The 21,083-nt window shown below is 44.5% G+C and overlaps 1 protein-coding gene across 1 annotated transcript in view; it reads right to left on the bottom strand.

The window, feature by feature from the left end:
- Nucleotides 1–188: 188 nt before the first annotated feature.
- The window catches only part of map3k13 (mitogen-activated protein kinase kinase kinase 13), a 38,282-nt gene continuing 17,387 nt past the window's right edge, over nt 189–21,083 (bottom strand). The window contains exons 3-15 of the mRNA XM_083777206.1: nt 13,439–14,164; nt 10,678–10,861; nt 10,121–10,312; nt 9,297–9,455; nt 8,996–9,154; nt 8,755–8,863; nt 8,317–8,426; nt 8,057–8,173; nt 7,390–7,533; nt 5,718–6,459; nt 5,402–5,472; nt 4,813–5,107; nt 189–3,596 (exon numbers count right to left, since the gene is read on the bottom strand). Coding sequence (XP_083633332.1) covers nt 3,495–3,596; nt 4,813–5,107; nt 5,402–5,472; nt 5,718–6,459; nt 7,390–7,533; nt 8,057–8,173; nt 8,317–8,426; nt 8,755–8,863; nt 8,996–9,154; nt 9,297–9,455; nt 10,121–10,312; nt 10,678–10,861; nt 13,439–14,099 — 3,045 coding nt within the window. The 5' untranslated portion in view covers nt 14,100–14,164 and the 3' untranslated portion in view covers nt 189–3,494. The remainder of the gene's footprint in view (nt 3,597–4,812; nt 5,108–5,401; nt 5,473–5,717; nt 6,460–7,389; nt 7,534–8,056; nt 8,174–8,316; nt 8,427–8,754; nt 8,864–8,995; nt 9,155–9,296; nt 9,456–10,120; nt 10,313–10,677; nt 10,862–13,438; nt 14,165–21,083) is intronic.

Here is a 21,083-nt window from a genome sequence, read left to right as displayed (position 1 = left end):
ATTAAGATTCAATACTTTATTGCCATGTCAACAGAGTTGATTGGAATTTGTTTCAGTGCTCTGAAATTAAATTCAGTGTAGTTTCTCTTTAAGAAGAAAACAGACAGACATGAGACCACAGGGTGTTTGGTACAGTACATCAGCGTTTATTCCATGCAGTTGTTTGCTCTGATTTTATTCTCCCGGATAACCATTGCACTGTACACAGAATAATACAGGACATTGTCAGGATTGGTTGATCATAATGCCATTCAAGAAGAGAAGAAGGAATTGGAAATATGAGAAATGAGAGTGACAAAGAAACAGATGTTTGGTAGGCCTATAGGACAAAATACATTTTAAGTTCTATAGTTAGTCACTTGTACAGAAACTCAAGTAATTTGTATTTTGGTTAAGAATAGGGACAGATCACTGCGGAATTGACAGAACCTGTATTATACATGTCTCCGGGCATGAAGACTGCCTTATAGCCTATATATCAAGACATAATCTTAAGGAAAACTTGATGTTGCTGTGCATAATTGTAAAGCCAGCAAGATCCTAACCTGATGTCTAATGATATCAAAGAGAATCTTTCAGTATGTTTTCAGTATGTAAGACAAGTAAAAGACAAAATATACCTCAAAAGAAAATTAAACGGTAAGATGCCCAGTTCAATGCTGTGATTAAATATGCCTTTTTATGCTTCACATACTGTCCACTTCCCATACCCATTTGTTGTGCTTTCTTTGCATAATACTTATCATGAAAACGAACCCGAGACATAACATTTCTAAAGCTGCCTGAAATTAAAAACAACACTAAACATGCCCAGTCATTCATAATAAATTAATTCCATAATCATGTAGACCAGCTACAAAAAAGAAAAGAAAAAAATACTCAAAATAATTTAAAACTTTACAACAATCATACTCACGGGGATATATGCCAGAAAGACAATGCTGTTAACAGCTTGGTCTAATTTCCCCAGTAATAACATTACATTAGGTTATAACATTTCACTCGTAAACATAAGAAGGTTGAACATGGACAATCAGGTGTATGCAGTACCAGTTGGAAGCATCTCCATCCAGCTAAAAGTTTACTGCCTCCCACAAACTTAGAAAATGAGCCCAGCTTTGAATCACACCCCAATGCAATGTTCAATACTGATGAAATAACAGATCAACGGATCATTTAAATAGCTTGCTACTTATTGACAGCCTTTTGGCCAGTCAGCAAAAAGAGGCCCCAAGCTTGTTTTTAGATACGTTTGGAGAAGACAGAAAACAAGTCACATTACAATTACAGATGCTTATATACAGGAGAGGCTAACACTGAGATGAGGTCGTTGAAAACCAAGAGCGGACTGGTTGCTCTGTGGCCTTGTCTCTGGCTTATATTCCTTACACAGCCGACTCCACACACTTCAATTATGACATGTATACATTTGACATTAACTTATTAACTTCAACCCTGACTTGCAATCATAACTACAAAAATTATCTAGATGGATGACAAACACTGGGACAAGGAAAAATACCTTATAGCTCCCAAAGATGCAGTATCCCCTTTCAAATAATGACAAGATAAAAGTAATATTTCTAGGATTCCTCCATGAACACAGTGCTCACATCAACACGGTGCCCATGTCACTGGCTGAGGATTAGAAGGAATGAAAGCATTACATTTACACAAAACAAGGCAAAACAATTCACTGTAGCTGTCGCCATCTAGAGGAGATTGAAATATTGCTCCTACTCTCATTCAGCAACTTAAACCTGAGCATCAACTAGGAAAAGGCAAGTTCACAGAAAATAGGACAGTTTAAAAATATAGGTTTTCATAAGCTAATAGCCATAAATTGTTGTCTTTTGTCACTCTGTGTTGTGTCCAGCCAGCTAGACACCTCTTGTCCTGAGCAAACAATCCTTCACCTGAGCATCAAGCTACGTTATTGCTGTTCATTCATTACATTAGGTGCCTGTACCTTTGACATTGCATTTCACTGAACGGTGCAGTTAGTGCCTTGCCACAAACACACAACTCTATCGTACTGTATTACCCTGCTAGAAAATTGAAAATGGGAGAGTGTTGGACCTATTTTTGTTTTTGTTTGGGGGTTTTAGTATAAAAAAGGATACTGCACCATAATGGCAACTAAAACGCTCTACTCTGCTACATAATATTAATGTCTATTACCACAATAAAGGGTTGAAGGACAAGGCTATCCTTAAGACATTTTTATATACCTGCATGGTCCATAATAATATGCAACTCAAAAACATTCAAACACACAATTGGTCCAGTCTGGTTTCTCACAGTTCTAGAGCAATCCTGAGATGAGACTTGAAACCATCACAGTCATGTGAAGAGGAAAGGCTTCATATTCATAAACACTGACATTTGATCTGCTCATGACATCTGATTAATGATGATGATCATGTCGGTATGTCTCTGATAAGGATGTGTTGGGTCCTACTGTGGAATCTGGGAGAGAAATGTCTCTCTTTATTAATTTTTTCCGTATTGTGAGCTGGGTCTGTGTCTCCTCTCCTCTACGTAAGTTGTCCACTCATGCAGTCTTCTGGCAGACTTTGCACATACGAGCCAAATCAGACATGCTAGGGGTGGTTCAGCAGCAATCCTGATAACTAGATGCCTACCGTGGTTGGCCAACAAAGGGATGATGGGCTGGGAGAGTCGGGTGGATGAGACAGGCTGTTCATGCTGGTGTTTGGACCTTTTTCATGTCTCCCTGGTACCTTGCCAGCCAGGGCAGGGAGCACGTTCTGGGGTTTTGTACTGTAAACTCATGATAAAGCAATTCAGTTGTAATCAGAGAGTGCTGGTTAGTGGATGGGTGGGTGGGCAGGGGGGTTGATCTAATCATTAGATGCATTAGAATCTAATGATTAGATTATAATGTATTGAAAATCAAATGGCCAGAGCCACTCTTTCGACCCACATCAGAATACCTTTTATGACGCCATAACCTGAGAGACCAGCGCTTACTGATAGACATATTTGACACGCACCATAATGACATGACCCTCCCTGGTGTACAGAAGATCTTCACTGCATCTTTCACCATCATCTTCATTTGTCATCTTCATCATCATCCTCCGTCTCTCACCACCACACACAGGCCCATGTTCAGTTTTGTGTCTTTTGTTATTTTGTTCGTTTGCATTTTGTTAGTCTCAGAGAATGTACAGAGTTCCTGATTTTCCATCAAAACTCAGACAAAAATAAATTATGAATGTTACACGATCTTCTGTACAATATCATTCAAAAGGGAATCCCTGCCTTTTGGGTTGCCTGGACGCTGGGTTGAAAATAGGGGTAGGTGTAGGTGGTGTCAAGAACAGGGTTGGATCTAAGAGCGACTGCATGATGTTTTTGCCATGGGAAGCGTTGTTTACAGTGTGGTCCTCTTATTGCTGTAGTTCCTATAGGGCAGAGTGGGTTTCGATAGCCTCCAGGCAAAGAGAAAGTAGAGCCCACTGGGGATTTCACCATGAGGATGGGGCCCCCTGTTTGTTGTTCCTAATAGTGGCATCAGAGCATTCTGCTTCTGATGAGTCACAATCAGAGTCACCAAACTGTAGTGGATTCTGTGGGAAAAAACAGTCAACAAGACAGAGAGATATTAGTACAGTATATATTGTTACAGATCAAACTCATGCTAAAAAAAATACATTCATTCAACATTCAGATTCAAGGCAGTGTAAATATCAGAGAACACAAAGTTATAGGAATAAGGAAAATACATAGCTGAGATAAACATTGAGGGGTGTAAAGAGTGGAGATGTGTGTAGTGTGTACGTGCAAGCCACAGAGTTATAAACTAGAGGGCAGACTGCCCCTCCCCCAGCTATTCATTTCAATGGAAGTTGCTCAGTGGCGTTTGAAGCACCTGGAAGAACACTCCACTTCCGCATTTTTCTTAATTTGGTGCCCAAATGCGGAAGTACTAACCTCCATGAACGCGCCTTCGATTCATGAACGAGCGTTCTGTTAAACCTGACTGCATGTACTTCGCTTGCCTGTAGTTCCTGCTTGTAGTTCCAGCTTTTGCCAGTAGGGTAAAGCGGCTTCAGTGGTTTTCCAGCCACTCTTGGGGCCTGGTGGTGTGTAAGCGTGTATACTGTACATGCGTGTGTGAGGCCATATCAGTCAGTAAAAGATCAGATATCTCTGGCCTACAAGTCATTGATTACAGACAGTGTTAACATATCCTATTCAGCTGACAAACTAAAGGGTTATAATTCATATAAATTAAATCATCACCCAGGCACTTGTTGTTGCCTCTGTGCTTTTATCACTCCTTTCTCCCAGGGCAATTAAAGGCTTGAGGTGATAACTGTTATCATCAGCCATGTGATTGGTATGATATCACCAAACACATGGCACTTAGTTTGTTTACACACACATTTGGACCACAATGGAAATAAGCGTGAACCTTTTGGTGTTTTTGAGCGGTGCCTCCAGTCCAATACGGCCTGCCTGCCTGCCCGCCCGCCCGCCCGCCCGCCCTCCTTCCTTCCTTCCTTCCTTCCTTCCTTCCTTCCTTCCTTCCTTCCTTCCTTCCTTCCTTCCTTCCTTCCTTCCTTCCTTCCTTCCTTCCTTCGTGAGTGTCTGTCTTGTCTGTCTGTCTGTCTGTCTGTCTGTCTGTCTGTCTGTCTGTCTGTCTGTCTGTCTGTCTGTCTGTCTGTCTGTCTGTCTGTCTGTCTGTCTGTCTGTCTATTTCAAGTGAGATTTGACACTGCTCCCCACCATTCTCAACTACAGTAAACCAAACAAAAACAGCACAAGGCCTTGTGGTCTGACCTCAAAACTGTGGTCATCGGAGCACAGTTTGCCAAGGGAAATCTGGGTCTTGACCCTGCGTACAGCGCACTCCTTGTCGGACAGGCCATCTGACTGTGTGGAGATGTCGATGGGGATTTCTGGCGTGTGTGAAAGCAGTTCGTCCAGGTGCTCCTCCTGGCTGGTGCTCATCCGCTCCAGGGGCCCGCTGTGGGAGTGGTCGCTGGTGTTGCCCTCCTCTCCGTCGGACACAGACTCCAGGTTCTCTGAGCTGAAGGTGGAGTAAGACTGGAAGCTGCTCATGCAGCGGTGAGGTCTATGGGAACGCAACGGGAAGGCGAGGGAAAATGGAGGAAATGGGGTGAAGGATGAGATGAGAAAAGAAGTAGTAGATGGAAGACAGGGAGAAAGGATGAGGCAAGAGATGGGGTGATTTCCAATAGAAGAGAGACATACATTAGATGGGGAAAGTAGAATTTCATGTAATTATTTTCAGAGAGTGTCAGTGGTATATTTGGCTGGTAGGCCTACTGGGAATTCTAAAATATCATATCATATCTGTCTGAATGAATGAAGTTAAATCCATGTGAGCAAAATGCGCATCTATTACCTCTGTCTCCTAGGAAACTCCACTTCACTGTCCACCTCCCCCTCCTCCTCTTCAGACGACTCATCACCACCCTGATAGAGGAGAAATTATCTTTATTAATATCCATCATAGTGTCAATACCTCCTACACACACACACACACACACACACACACACACACACACACACACACACACACACACACACACACACACACACACACACACACACACACACACACACACACACACACACACACACACACACACACACACACACACACACACACACACACACACACACACACACAATCTCATGGATTTAAGGCCAGCCATTACCTTCCTGAGTGGTCTGACTGTGCGGGGCAATCCAGAGGACGCCTCCTGTTCCTGCGGCTCTGTGTCTTCTCCCTCAGCAGCGGGGTCGGATACCCTGCCAGGCACTGCCGGTGTGGACGATGTCCCCTCCTGGGTGCCGAGCAGAGAGTGGAGGGGCAGTTCTGGGTGGCTGGAGGTGGGAGGAGTCTCCTGACAGTGCATGCAGCCAGGGAAGGGATGGGCCTGGCAGCAGGGGCACAGAGAGCCCGCACCGCTACCGGGAACGGGATTGGATCCGGTGGACGAGGTTCGCTGGCGCGAGGCTGCGTCCACAGCAGTGGAGATTATGTCCGGGCTGGCGCCAGAGACGCGCCGCTGCAGGTGATCTGTCTGGGGGCTGCGGAGGGCGGCGGCCGGGCCGAAATAACGCAAGTTGTTGGCACAGTTGGCAACGGCCTCCACGCGGCCCTTCAAGGGCAGGAGGGGGCCATCTGGTAGTGGGTGGTGGTGATGAAGGTGATGGAGGTGATAGTGGTAGTGCTCCCCGTCAAGGGCCTGGCTCTCCTCTGCTGCCCCGGGACCAGGCTTCAGCACCCCAGGGAACTCACTGTGGCTGCCCTTGCTGTTGGCGCGGCGGTGGCGAGGTTTGCTCCGGTAGCGGGCCTTGCCAGGAGGCGTGGAGACCTTGGGGCTGCCAGATAAGGGTGACGGGGAGGGGAGGGGATCAACGCTCGGGATACCATCAGAGCGAAGCAAGTCCGGCCTGGATAGGAGTACAATGGGCAATATTAATGCACAAGAGGTAGGTAATTATGCCTATGTTGTTAAGGGGCGCTAGCCCCTCCTATGTCCAGCTTTGAGGGTCTGTGTAAACACAAACATTGAAGACAAAAGCGTGTAAACACAAACATTGAATACAAAATAAGTGAGGACGATTGATGACGTATGATGATAAGAGCGCCCCTCACTTCATACGGGTGTGATGTTTGAGTGGCGCTAGCCCCTCCTATATACAGCTTTTGTCCCCACACGTCTCATATTTGCCATTGACAATGAAAGGAGAAATTAGGTCATATGTCCCTCGAATATGACGTAAATTTGTGGCAACACAAACATTAAATGCCATTGACAATGAAGGGAAAAATTACGTCATATGTAGACGAGCAAATCAGCTAACCAATCACATAAATTCAGTTTTTCATGAGATGATGTATGATGATGTATAATGATAAGAGCGCCCCTCACATCACACGGGTGTATACAGGTTTAATGTTTGTTTTTCCTTACACAAACATTAAAAACGCCATTGACATGGACAGAGTTTAATGTTTGATTTGTCCATGTTTGTTTTGTCTGAAAATTACGTCATAAAATATGTATATATAGCGCTTCACACAGGTGTGATTTTTGTGATATTAAAATAATTAGCCAATGATGCTGAACAGTATATGGCGCCACATGACTTAACTGGAATATAATGAGAGTTGAAATCGAGGTCAATTTGTCTTACTTTCCTGGGCTTTTGGGGATTACGGTATGGATTAGTGTGTGTACTAGTACTGTATGTAAATCCCATCTTGATGAACCTGCAAATGCTGACATGTGCAGAGCAGCAACAACAGGGAATTATTGCCAAGGAGCTTAAATGTTTTTTTCTTCTATAGAAATGTGTTCAGACTGGCAGGGCTCAAACCTTTTGGTGGGAGGCATCCCAGGTTTATGGGACATGCTTCCTTTCTTTTTGATGAGCTTCTCCACAGCGTTGGGCCTAACAATGGGCCTGACCAAGTGGCGCTTGTAGTTGCCTGGATACTTCTTCTCTACTGTTTGTTCTCTCCTACAGAGAGAGTGACAACAGCATTAGTAGGGATATACAGCAGGACATGCAGAGCCAAGTGCTTTTGTTGAAGCCCAATGATAGACTGCTATAAGTTCTTAAAGTGTTTTCCTTGGATGACGAGAGAACCTAATTTAGGACTATGCTTAATGCATGTCTGTGAAACTCAGGGTTCTCAAAAGAAAAAAACATTATAAAGAATGTTTCTGTGAAAATTAAGGTCAGGCAAACGACAATGAAACAACAGTTAACGGTTAACACTGTTAATCTAAATAGTTTAAGATGAAACCTAGAAATTGTCTGAGAATTGGTACTCATGTGACAGAATATAGCTAATTGTTTGACTAATAGACCATTGTTTGAAAAATAGCTCCAGAATGCTTCTATACCCATTATGAAGACACAGTGAGGTATTGCTCCATACCTACACTAACAATGGGTACAAAGCGTCCCAATAATGGATTAGGATAAAGGTAAGATGGGATAGTTTGCAAAGCAGTAAGGGGTTTATCAGTGTACTTACTTCATCAGGTCCTTCTCTCGGACCTCCAGCTGCAGCATGATGGCACTAAGCTCCATATAGAGGTTGTTGGCTCTCTCCAGTTTTCTCTCATAGTGTTCCCGGATGTCCAATGCATGCCTGAGAGGATCGGGAGATATGCACTCTCAATTTGAAATGACTGTTTCAAATCAACGCTGTTTAGTACAAAATAATGAAGCTACATCCAGATGACACTGTAAGGCGCTTTGGATAAGCGCATATAAGCTGACATGACTTAATACCTGAGTTCATCCCTCCTGCGTCGGATCAGCTCCTCATCCAACCTGTGGATGCAGGTGCCTTCACTTTTGATCTTCTCAAAGTGTTTCTTCACTTCCTCCCTCCATTCGGACTATAAATTACACACACGCACGCAAGTACGCACACATGCACACAAAAGAAAACAAGATGTCTTGAAGGTCTTTCAAATGTAATAATTATTATTTAGTCACAGAAACAAAATACTTTGACTGTCAAAGATCTCAATGGTCAGAGAAGTGCTTTCACACTAGCTCAACTCAAGGTCTGCGCAAAAACAAGAACAATGTTATCTACAACAACTGCAGAATGCTATGCTTTTGCATACCAGACTTATCTTTACGAAATTATCATTATCTTGAACCCTATAGCCTATACAAAAGCTGATGTGCTTTAATGTACGCTGTGCTCGTGCAACAGACCTGGGACTTGAAGTAGGTCTCCTGAGGGGCTCCAAGAACATCAGCAGAAGCAATGTCCAAGTGTAGCAGGATCTGACGAAATGATGGCCTGTTCCTTGGCTTTCCTTGCCTGGGAGGAACAAATGGAGATGGCAAGGGGTAACTCTACATGTTATGCATACAGCTATTGTTGGGGATAAGCAATGTTAATAATAATAAAGATACATGTATGGCATTTGTAAGTTATCTAAAATTAACTCACCATGTTTGTTTCATGAGGATTTTGAAGCCGTCGGGGCAGGTGGAAGGGACAGGTAGGTGGAGACTATTGCTGCCGACCCCCCAGATGATGGCCGAAGAGTCCACGTCTTTGTAGGGGATCTCTCCCGTCAACAGCTCCCATAATACCACGCCAAACGACCTGCACCGCACAAGCAGGGTTACACAACTTCTAACACACTGAGGAGTAGAACTCAGAAACATGACTGCTGAGATCAAGTGTGGATTATGCTATTATCAACCTGCTGTTTCTCTTCCTGTAAGAATGAGAAGATTTCACTTACCAGATGTCTACTTTCTCAGACACAGGCTCATTCCTGATCACTTCTGGGGCCATCCATGCCACTGTACCCGCAAATGACATCTTAGTGCTCTTGTCACTGAGCTCCTTGGATGTTCCAAAGTCAGAGATTTTCACAAAATCGTTGTGTGTCACCAAAACACTAAGAAATAAACACACACACACACACACACACACACACACACACACACACACACACACACACACACACACACACACACACACACACACACACACACACACACACACACACAGAAGAAAACAAGATTTCAAATGTAATCGTTATTATTTATATTTAAAGAGGCTGTTAGAGATCTTTGTGTCTGCATCATCCTTCTGGGGGAGGGAGAGTACGTGACCTATCCAGCAGATTCAGTCTGTTACCATTCTGCTGACTTTAGAGCTGCCTCAGCATCATTATATTGATTAGGGAAATGGGCCACGGGCTGGACAAGCCAGGACATTGTGTCTCGCTATAGACTCGCTAACGGCTGGTGTTTTCTTAATGCTGAAAATGACATTCCAGCTCAGACAGACACACTGGCTAAGAGTCAACTGACTGAGGTGTTGTAGCTGGACTCTTGGAGACCAAAAACAAAACACTTTCCTCAGCCTTGCAAAGTTTGCATTTTTCGGTGAGCCTGATCACACCATGCATCAGGCTGGTGCAAAATCTCCCTCCAACTAAAGTGAAAATCATTGGCAATACAAAACTATTTCTCTGAACGTATTTTAAATTGTGAAATACAATAACTGGGATCGTCCTCTGCAGCTCATTGGCTTATTAGACATGTATCAGACACTCACTTGGGGGACTTGAGGTCTCTGTGGATGATCTTATGGAGGTGTAGGTAGTTCATGCCACTGGCAATGCCTGTGGCCCAGTCCACTAGAAGCCTGGGAGTGACTTTCCGTCCTGCCCTCAAAACCTCATACAGCTGGCCCTGGGCACAGTATTCCATGAGGATGCAATAGCATGGAGCCTGGGTGCACACCCCCCTAGGATGGAGAAACACAGGGAGAGAAATAGAATTTTTACAAATGACAAAACACCATGGCAATTATTTCCGTGTCTCTTATGAGACGCTTGCTATAGTAATACAAAGGACACAAGTGCGACAGGCATTCTGTCCCGGCTAATGAGCATTAGAGTGCGATCTGAGAACCCATCGTCAAAAACTAAAGGAAAAACAGCACCCTCTTATCCTTGACGGAGTCAACAGTCTTTCTCGAGAGACTAATTAGAGTGTAATGTGAGAGGGCCACCACAGACACAGTGCACTTGCATATTTGAGAATGGTATTTGTCACCATAGCAAGCAGCAAAAAGAGCCTACAAAACACACAAGGTGATCACGGACTCACTTGAAACCGATGATGTTGGGGTGCTTGAGTTTTCGCAGGTGTTTAATGTCCGTCTCCTTCTGCTCGCGCACTTTCTTAATGGCCACCTCCTCGGAGTGATATTTGCCCAGGAAGACGGCTCCCTGAGCCCCGCTGCCGAGCCACTGCAACTCTGAGATGTCCTCAAACGGAATCTCCCACATGTCTGGATGCACAGATAGAAAATCTCACCAACACATTCAAACTCAATGTACTACAGGTTGTAGCAATTCATGACGTATAAAATATTCTGTATTGCCTGTCTCAACTTTTAATTATCTGCCCTGTCCAAAGTGAATGTTTCCTTGTAAATACGAACTAGCTTATTGTGACCGCCATGTTTAAGAACATTAACCCTGGTGTACCCTGGCTTTCACATTTTCAAAAATAAGAATAAAAGAAATAAAAGAAAATACGATGTACAGATCTATGTTCGCTATTTGTCATACGATAAATGGTAAATGGTGCATTTATATAGCGCCTTTATCCAAGGCGCTTTACAGAGATTGTGCATTACATTCACCCATTCACACACACATTCATACACCGATGGCAGCGGAAACCATGCAAGGCAGAAGGCACCAACTAGCACATCGGGAGCAATTAGGGGTTCAGTGTCTTGCTCAAGGACACTTCGACAGTAACTCTGGGGGAGCCCGGGTTCGAACTGGCAACCTTACGGTTTCCATCCAGGCACTCTACGCCTGAGCCACCGCCACGATAAGAGTATATAGGGCTTAAGTGGTTAAATTAAGAGACAATAGCAATAGACAATAGCAGTGAGGACAAGACATGTACAGGATAGCATGTGCAATAATATTAAAAGAAAAACCTGTCATAGCTGGTTGAATTAAGCTGTAGGGTTGTATCGGTATTAGGGAAAGCTAATGTGATTGTATGCTGTAATCTGTCTCTACTTTTATCGTTAACTTGGATATCACTTGCTCGTAATAAAATGTATATTCTATTTATTGTATTTATCAAATAAAGATTGTATATTTAAAAGGTTAAGTCTGTGGTCCGTCTAGTATGTACCTATAGCCTCTGGTTACAATTAGATAAACCTTGTTAGACTATATTGTGTTTTATCTATTAAGTAGAAAAAACACATCATGTGACATAATTAGTCACATGATGTAGTAATTAAGGGAGCCATGCCACATCAGCAAACCACACGGACCAAAAATAAACTGAAGGCCTCGCATGAAAAAGACATAAGTGTCCATGCATTGAGGACATGAGTCACATCCTGTTTCATCCTGTTATGTGGTTATGGAACAAATGTGGAGGAGAGGCTGTGCTGCTGAACACACAGCACTGCTATTGGAGCACAGAGGAATGCCAGCTGACCAACCACAGGGCCTAACCCAATTATGTCTGACCATAACTTGTAGGCTGCACATCCAGCTACACCGGGCGGCCCCCACAGAGGGAGTGACGCCTCACCTTTACCATGACCCCAATTCAAATGATTCAAATGATAATTAACGACAATTCACCCTTCGCTAAGCTCAGCCCCCACCACTCTACACCCCCCTAGGTCTGGCAAACAGTGTTACACATCCATTGACTTGCATTGGAAATCACAGAGCAAATTCCCTTCTAAATCTCATTAACAAGGCCTGCATTGTAAAAATGTTCATGATTACAATACTATTTCAACAGACAAAATTCAAGCAAATGTCCCTAACAAAGAAATAGGGAGAAACCGGGGGAATCTTGCAGTTTTTCGGATGTTTGACGTGTGTGCGTGCATGTGCGTGCGTGCGTGTGTGTGTGTGTGTGTTACAGTGTTCAGCAACACAGCTATAGCCTTGCAGTTTCAGTGCAGATTTCAGCTTGGGTACTGGTCCATGTACTCTGGGTACATGGAATCACTGTTGCTGGTGCCCCAGCACCTTAGTGTTATTGTGGTATTCCTATTATTGCTATTAATTGACATTGACAGCTATGCTGATATCAGTGATATGTGACGGGAGCATGTCAGGCCATATGCCAGATGGCAACGGTTTATAAGATTAGTGATGGGCGAATTTGTGGCTAGCAAGTTAAATCTTTATCCCAATCTCAATCTTTACACTTGCAAAAGTTGTGAAGAAGTGAAGTTGAAGATTAAGTTGAATTGAACACAACTGACCATATTCACATGTCGGTCATTTTTGTTCTTACATTATACTCGGACGGGTGTAAACAAAATTACAAAATGGCATAATGTATAACAAAGTATTGATATAGAAAAGCGTTAGTTCATACAGGCCAGGGACATGCAAGTCTGAACACCTCAGCTGCAATAAGCTGTCAGCTGATTGTATAAATCAGCCTAGCTTCCTATTCCTCATTCACATCTCAGCTTCCATACTCCAACCACTCCAGCCTCCACCTTTTGATCAGAGTCTGGCATAGGCTCAAGAGTCTGGCATGAAATACTTGTGGAATTATTTTCAATGTATACAGTATGGCTTACATATTGCTCAAACGTGTAAACTGAATGTTGAATGGCTCTAAAGTAAACTAGAATTCAATGTTGCATACCTATAATCTGATTCAATGTTCTATGGCTTTAATGTTCAAATGCATTCAAGTTTGCATGACTCAAGTTAATCTCATTAACTGTCTTGATACTGTATGTGCCTGTTCTTGTATACCCATGGGGGCCTTTGCCAACGTTCCCTGATTTTGCTTAGCATGCTGCTTTCAGTGCTTTGACAAAATTCCCTAAAGAAAGACACTAGCAGGAACTGACCTTGCTGCTGCAACTTGTACTCTGTGGAGTAGGTCTTCCCTATGATGTTCCAGACAGGACGTAGACAGCCAAACAGCCCCTCCAGGAAGCCCCCCGACCCAGGCCCTGCTCTGTGAAAGTGGAGCTTGATGTCGTCCGGATGTGGGTGGTGGTGGTGGCTCTGCCGACCGCCTCCGCCGTGGTCCATGGGACAGTTCCCCTCGCCCGTGCCCTCCTCCCCTCCACTGCCACAGCCCATGTGGTCGCAGGAGGCCGGCGAGCCAGCCTCCTCATTGTCCTGCTCCTGGAGCTGGAGCACGCTGTTGTCAAAGTGTCCCCCATCGCTGCGCATCGAGTCCTCGCTCAGGGCCGTGTTGGGGGTGCTTATTCCTCCGCCCAGGCCTGAAACCTCGTCCTGGCCTGGGGGCTGCGGCGTCTGCAGGGGAACGGCCAGGTGCATCGGAGGGGCCAGATCGGTGATGATCTGGGGGGGTGGGTCAGAGGGAGGGTCCTGAGGCGACTGGGGTTGCTGGGGGGTGTTGTTGGGCACATTGGACTTCTTCATGGTGTCCCCGACCACAGTGAGTTTCAGCTCCTCCTTCAGCTTGCCTACCAGCAGGCTCGGGCAGGAGGTCCAGGAGAGCACCTCTGGGGAGCTACCCATGGTGCCGTGCATATGCATGGACTGCCCGGTGACGTAGGAGGGGCGTGTTCCTAACACGCTGGTCTGCCTGGATCAGAAGTCACCTGTAGAATTGAGAGAGAGGGATAATAAGACAAAGTATATATACAAATGGAGCATCGCAATAGTCCAGGCAGGTACGTCAGGCTGGTCCCACACTACATAAAAGTCCATAGATTTGGCTACCACTCTATGACATCAAAGTGCTCTAAACAGAGTCCATAGACTTGGGTGCCATATGACGTAATTTCAATAGCCACACGTTGGAGGGATTAGTCATTAATAGGTGAATCAGGGTGCCCAAAATTGTCAGTTTAACTGTTATTATTTGGCGGCCCAAGATTTGGAGCAGGAACAGGCCAGGACAGGCTAAAGAAGCTAAGTGCTGTTTTCAGAAGCTGATGCCACATCAACATAGTGGCTGGATGGTAACCGCAAGGTTGACAGTTCGAACCCGGGCTCCCCCAGAGTTAGTATCGAAGTGTCCTTGAGCAAGACTCTGAACCCCTAATTGCTCCTGGTGTGCTGGTTGGTGCCTTGCATGGTTTCCGTCTGCCATCAGTGTATGAATGTGTGTCTGAATGGGTGAATGTAATGCACAATCTATGTAAAGGCTATATAAATGCACCATTTACCATTTTTTGACGATATTCAGACCACTGCCATCTTGCCAGCAAGGTGCTAACTAGGTGCAACTTCCCAGAGACAGCCCATTCATCCAAACAGAAAAGTTCTATGTAATTGTATTAAACGACGTCAAACTCACCAACATTGCAGCTGTACGGAAAGCTTGAATTATCCTCTTTTAATCTGTAAGGTTTTTCATAAAAATCCACCGTAGACATGTTATGAGCTACTTCCTGTAAATAAATTCCTTGCAGGTGTTTTCTTTTCTAAGTATTGGAGTTTGGAAGTGCTCGTTTTTAGTAAAGCAACCTCCTGCATTATGTGCAAATTCAAAACAGGTGGTATGCAGTAATGCAGGGCTGTTGAATGATATCCAATGAGCACTCCCAAACTAAAGAAAACCTGCACAGAATGTCTTGACAGGAAGTTCATAACATGTCTACGGTGGATTTTTATGGAGATTGAAAGAGGATAATTCATGCATTGGTGAGTTTGACATTGTTTAATAAAATTAGATAGACTTTTCTGTTGGATGAATGGGTTGTCTCTGGGAAATTGCACCTAGTTAGCACCTTGCTGGCAAAATGGCCACGGTCTGAATGTCGTCAATGGTCAACCACCTACCCCACTTTGCCGCTCTGCCACTATGAACTTTGTGACTGTATAGCTCACCCTGTGTGTTTATAGACGAGAGAGAGAGAGAGAGAGAGAGAGAGAGAGAGAGAGAGAGAGAGAGAGAGAGAGAGAGAGAGAGAGATCAGCATACATTCTGTACAGCTGGAACCAAAGTCCACAAGGGGGGAGAGGCGGAGATCAGAGAGGGAGTTAAAAGGGAGTTCAACTGTGTAACGTGGCACAATCCTAAATCCAATCCAAAATGCACCCTGTCTACACTACACGCCACGGTTAATTTAACCCTGAGAGTGTAACATCAACACACATTTTGCCCACTTGGCAACATGCATGAGCGTAATTAAATTCAGCAGAACTATGTCTCATGTCATGACCATAACTGGACAGCTGCCAAACAATGCCATTCTTAGTTGGGCACCGGTGACAAGGACCGGAAAATGCCAATGTACAATCTCTGAGAACTTGTATATCAGCTAATTTTGATGCGGGACACCCACGCGAGTAGTATACAGACATCCATACTAGAGCATATAGCCATAGACTCTGGACATCTTGTGCCTGGCTTCTGTGTGTGCGTGTGTGTGTGTGTGTGTGTGTGTGTGTGTGTGTGTGTGTGTGTGTGTGCGCGCATGCACATATGTGCGTGCGTGTGTGTGTGTGTGTGTACACATGTGCGTGCGTGCATGTGTGCGTGCGTTCATGTGTGTGAGTGAGAGAGAATGCATGTTGTGTATCTGCTGGGGGTAACCTGAGCGTTGTGAGAGTGGAGTGACTGCCAGCAGCTCATCTATAATGCAGGGATTTCTCTTAGCAGGCTGCTGAGAGTGCAGGGGGAAGGAGAGAACAGCTCTCTCAGGTATCCAATAAATCCTTCCCGTCCACAGTCGAGACAACCGACCCGTGCGAGTACAGCTAGGGCCCCACGCTGTAATTCCACCCCATGGACGTGCCTCAGAACCGGGCTTCTGACGTGGGCCATGGTGGGCGGACATATTTGAGCGGACGGAAAGACACCTGTGCATGAAGATGCATGCATGCATACACATGTGCAAGTGCGTGCCCACACAGGAGGACCATGCGCAGCCGCAGACCTACCTCAAACCCTAACCTAACCCTAACCGCAAGCACGGGAGGACTGCATGTCCGACCGTTGTTTCCGCATTGTCGGAACATGTCGGTCCGTTGGTGTGTCTAATCTGCGTGTGAAACTCATTAGGCCACTCATACTCCATTAAAAAAACGTTATTAGGGTTACGGTTAAGTAATCACTACGGTGCACAGCAGGGAAGACTCTTCTGATTTCTATGCAAAAAAGACATAATTAATTATCAGAGTTAAAGGTAGGCTAAGCGATTTTTCCTTTGTTAAAATGAGTATTAAATAGCTCAATATTCTGATAGTACCCATTGCTATGTATAGAGGGTTTGTTCTTCCCACCAGCTCTTTAGTAAACCAATTTTATGCAATAAGGAGATTGTACGTCTCTAAATGTTTTGATGAATTGAACAAGGTGGACCCTCTTGTAAACAAGTGTAATGCTTTAATGGGTCGTCCACTCACAGTTAACAGTCTTTGTATTGAGTTGTGCTTGAAATGTACTGTAATTCTGCAAACTGTTAATAAATATTTCAATCAATCAATCAATCAAAAAAGAACACTAACACAGGACACAGGTAAACAAGTGAAGTGATGACACAAAGAAATGAGCAGACAAAATTGGAACTGTTATATAAAAATTGAAGCTGATAAATGGATACTCTCTTCTGATTGGTGGACATTTGGCAGCACACCTGAACAATCATTTTCTGTATAAAGAGCTGAGAGACAGGGAGACTCCTGTTACTGGACATAGAACAAACACTATAGAGCGTCGCTCTATAGCAATGATCAGAATATAGTGATTGAACCCTATATTCAAATATAGGGTTCAAAAAACGTTTAACTTTGCCATTTGTAACTCAGAGAGTGTACAAATGTAACCAAATCAAATCGACCTTTACAGGTCAATTTGGTTACATTTGCACTCTCTCAGAGTTCACACTGAGGATTATAGTGTGTAGAGGAGAGGCTGTGGTCTTAATTTGTGTCTCCATGTCTGACACTGAGAATAGGAAATGGGCTTCGTTTCTGCCATTAATCACTAATGGAAGATCTCTATTGCCATAGAATCACATGAATAATGTCTGCATCCAATCCACAAAGGCCTCTGGTGTCATTTACACAGTCATTAATTCCAGGATTTTCCAGGCGAGACCGAGAGAGAGAGAGAGAAAGCATCTTTGACACAGACATCCAAACATATCCAACATTATACATTATACATTATTTTTGTTCACCTTTGTTCATCAATCCCCTCCGAATTACTTACACATGATCTCAGGGGTGATGTCACAATGAAATTGGCATGCAAAATGGCATGCAAAACGGGTGTGGCCAATGCTATAGCTGGTGCTGGTTGCACCTCTGTGATTACTGCGCCCGGAGCGCCCCTCCGCGGATTCGTCTATGGCTGGAAGCCTGGAGGAGAGGGGCAGTGACTTGGCCAATCACTGCTGACCCGCCGACTGGAAGTGGTTGAGGGTGGAAACACTCAATGTTGGAGACCACCTGATGATCTCTCTTCCAGGCCAAGGCTTCATCCATTAGAAATGGATTATAATCGCATGATGTATTTACAAACATGCAGTTGGCTCGAGTGATAAAGTAACCTACTGGTGATAACATTCGAAGCGCTGAGATAACAGTCAATAATTGGTAATCGGTGGTTCGGACTCTCCAAAATTGGGATCGGCATCGGACTAAAGAAGTCGGGCTCTAGACAGTCCTTGGACACACGATGGCCAAAATAAACCGGATATTGAGAATAAAAGGGAGAGAGAGGCGTCTGCAGTGGTGGGGGTGGTGTGGGTGTTTGAAGGAGAATTATCAGGGGCTGATCCTTTAATCCTTCAACAGAACTCTAGAGGCAGGCCGGTACATAAACACACACTGCCCTCCCCCTCCAAATCTCCTCTGTATTCTGGCATCTCCATCCAAGGGCTGTCACAGTCCATATGATTAGAACTGTATACTGCATCTCCATCCAAGGGCTGTGACAATCCATATGATTAGAACTGACACACAAAGATATTATTGGTATATTGAATTTGTTACTGTATCAGGTCACGGAAGAAAAAGATATGCACGCACACACGCACACACACGCACACGCACACACACACACACACACACACACACACACACACACACACACACACACACACACACACACACACACACACACACACACACACACACACACACAGACACAGACACAGACACACACACACACACACACACACACACACACACAGACACACACACACACACACACACACACACACCGTCCTTATCATCAGGCTTGAGGAGTATCTGATTACAAGAAAATTTGCGGACACACGAGCCAAATGGAGGCACATGCCTCAGGCCTGTCTGGCACGATCCAATAATCCCACTACTCCTCCCAGCAATCCACTGGGGAAGGCCGTTGTGTTCTGTACCACTCAGCAAATTTCAAAGAGGCTTCATGAAGCAAGCAGGCCTTACTTTAGATACAAATGTAGAGGTTGAAACCCAATTGAACATGCACGCACACATGCGCACACGCACGCACACACACACACACACACACACACGCGCACACGCACACACGCACACACACACACACACACACACACACACACACACACACACACACACACACACACACACACACACACACACACACACACACACACACACAGCAGCAGCATCTGTGTCCCCATCAGTCTGGGCCCTCATTAAGAGAAGCCCTGCTGGGCCCCAAAGGGGGACCGTCTTTAGTTAACAGCTGCTCCTGCAACAAAGACCTAATTTAGACCCCATGCATCCCAAGCCCAGTCATTCACATGTTACCATGTCAACGCAGCATCCGCTCTGACGCTGTTGTCACTCATCATGCCCCGAAAAAGAAACACACACACACACACACACACACACACACACACACACACCCATCTACTGTATGGTTGGGTTCATTACATAGTATCAGCTCGCCTGGCCTTTAGTCTTGTCTCGCAGTATGCCTTGTCCCTCCCCCTCGCCCTGGGTAGTTCATCCTTTAGCAATGTCCATGACCACAACAGTGCTCTAAGCTATCGTAAACTCTACCAGGAAACGATCTCCATTTTAACCAATACAGCCCACCAAAAAAAGGTGCAATGGTACAATGGAATTAAGGCAAGAAATAAGCCATGTGGTTGATCAACATTCATTCATTAAAATATTTCATATTACTATTCACTATGTTTCTAGTTTAAACTGTTTCATAATAGTTTAAAGAGCAGAACATAAAGAGACTTAGAACAAAATAAATACGAGAAAATCTGCATGGGGGGCAGATTCGCCCCCATGCAAAACTATGTGTGTGTCCAAGTCGACGGCACTGCACCAGTACATTACTCACAGCAGTAGATGCAGCTCAGAACGCATGGTCCTTCTTCAATTCGGACATGGAGGAAATATACCTCATGACATTTTTATTTCTACAGTGACATTTATATTTACAAGAACAGTGAAATGATTCACACCTACTGATAGTACAAGTGCAAGGATTATATACAGAAAGTAAAGATGGAAGCAGGACAATTCACCATTTGTCAGCCTTCTGTTTGGTCCCTAACTGAGTAACCAGCAGGCTCTTTCTGCCTTGTTCCGCCCTGGTTCCGCCTTGTTTATGTTGAATTTGCTAAAACATCATTTTTGGAACCATGCTACACCTGTGATGTTCCTTTTTACTGACATCAAGTATAAAATAAGAATTGAATGCACAGAATATCAATACGAAGCAACTGAAAACCAGGGGCGGGACTTGACAAAGGGTGAATTAGGCTATGCACGGGACACATCCTCAGATGCAAAAATATATATAAAACAATAACGGGTGGCTGTAACAACTGTGATTAGAAGGTTCCATAAAGTCTGCGTCTGTCCGTCCGTGGATGCGCATATTTGTGTCGGTACTAGTGAGTCAGCAGCATACTGTACATGTCACCATTTGGCATGGTCTCAGTCGATCACTCAGCCTGCTTGGAACTTGGACGAAAACAGGACTATGCACTATAGAAATTAAAGCCAGAAAGCAGAAACCTTTTTTGGCTGTCTCTCTCCTCAGACTGGGAAGGTAGACTGAGAAAGGGGATGCTCCTTTGTTTTAATTTAATAATAATGAACAAGGTAGGTGATCATCTCCCCAGCAGTCATGTAGGCCATACTCCCCCTGTATTTGTTTACCGTATTATTTCTGGAGTGTATCCCTTTAAAATAAATCTATTTCATTTAAAGAACTCATGCTAGTGTTCCCTGAATAGCCAGGACATCTTTATAGACAATGTGCAGTGTAGATACAGGAGAAAGTGAGAGAGAGAGAGAGAGAGAGAGAGAGAGAGGCATAACTTTGGCCTACAGAGCCGCTGGGAAACCCTGTCCACCTGTCCATGTTCAGTCAGATTTTCAGTTCAAGCCAGAGGGAGGACACATGTGGAGACTGGAGAGTGATTTTGTGTTTGTTGAGAACACTTCTACCCATTCTAAAAGGCTTGATAAAATACCAGTGCTGATCTATCTGTCTCCTGCATCCTTCCAGGCGTCCTCCCTTGGAGACACGTGGAGTGAAAAATGGCTGCTGAAATGGCTCGTGAGGGCTGC

The sequence above is a fragment of the Protomyctophum parallelum genome (genome assembly GCF_964188405.1).
Source record: "Protomyctophum parallelum genome assembly, chromosome: 11".
Classification (NCBI taxonomy): domain Eukaryota; kingdom Metazoa; phylum Chordata; class Actinopteri; order Myctophiformes; family Myctophidae; genus Protomyctophum; species Protomyctophum parallelum.
Note: the sequence above shows the minus strand (reverse complement) of the source record. Positions and strands in the feature narration are given on the sequence as shown.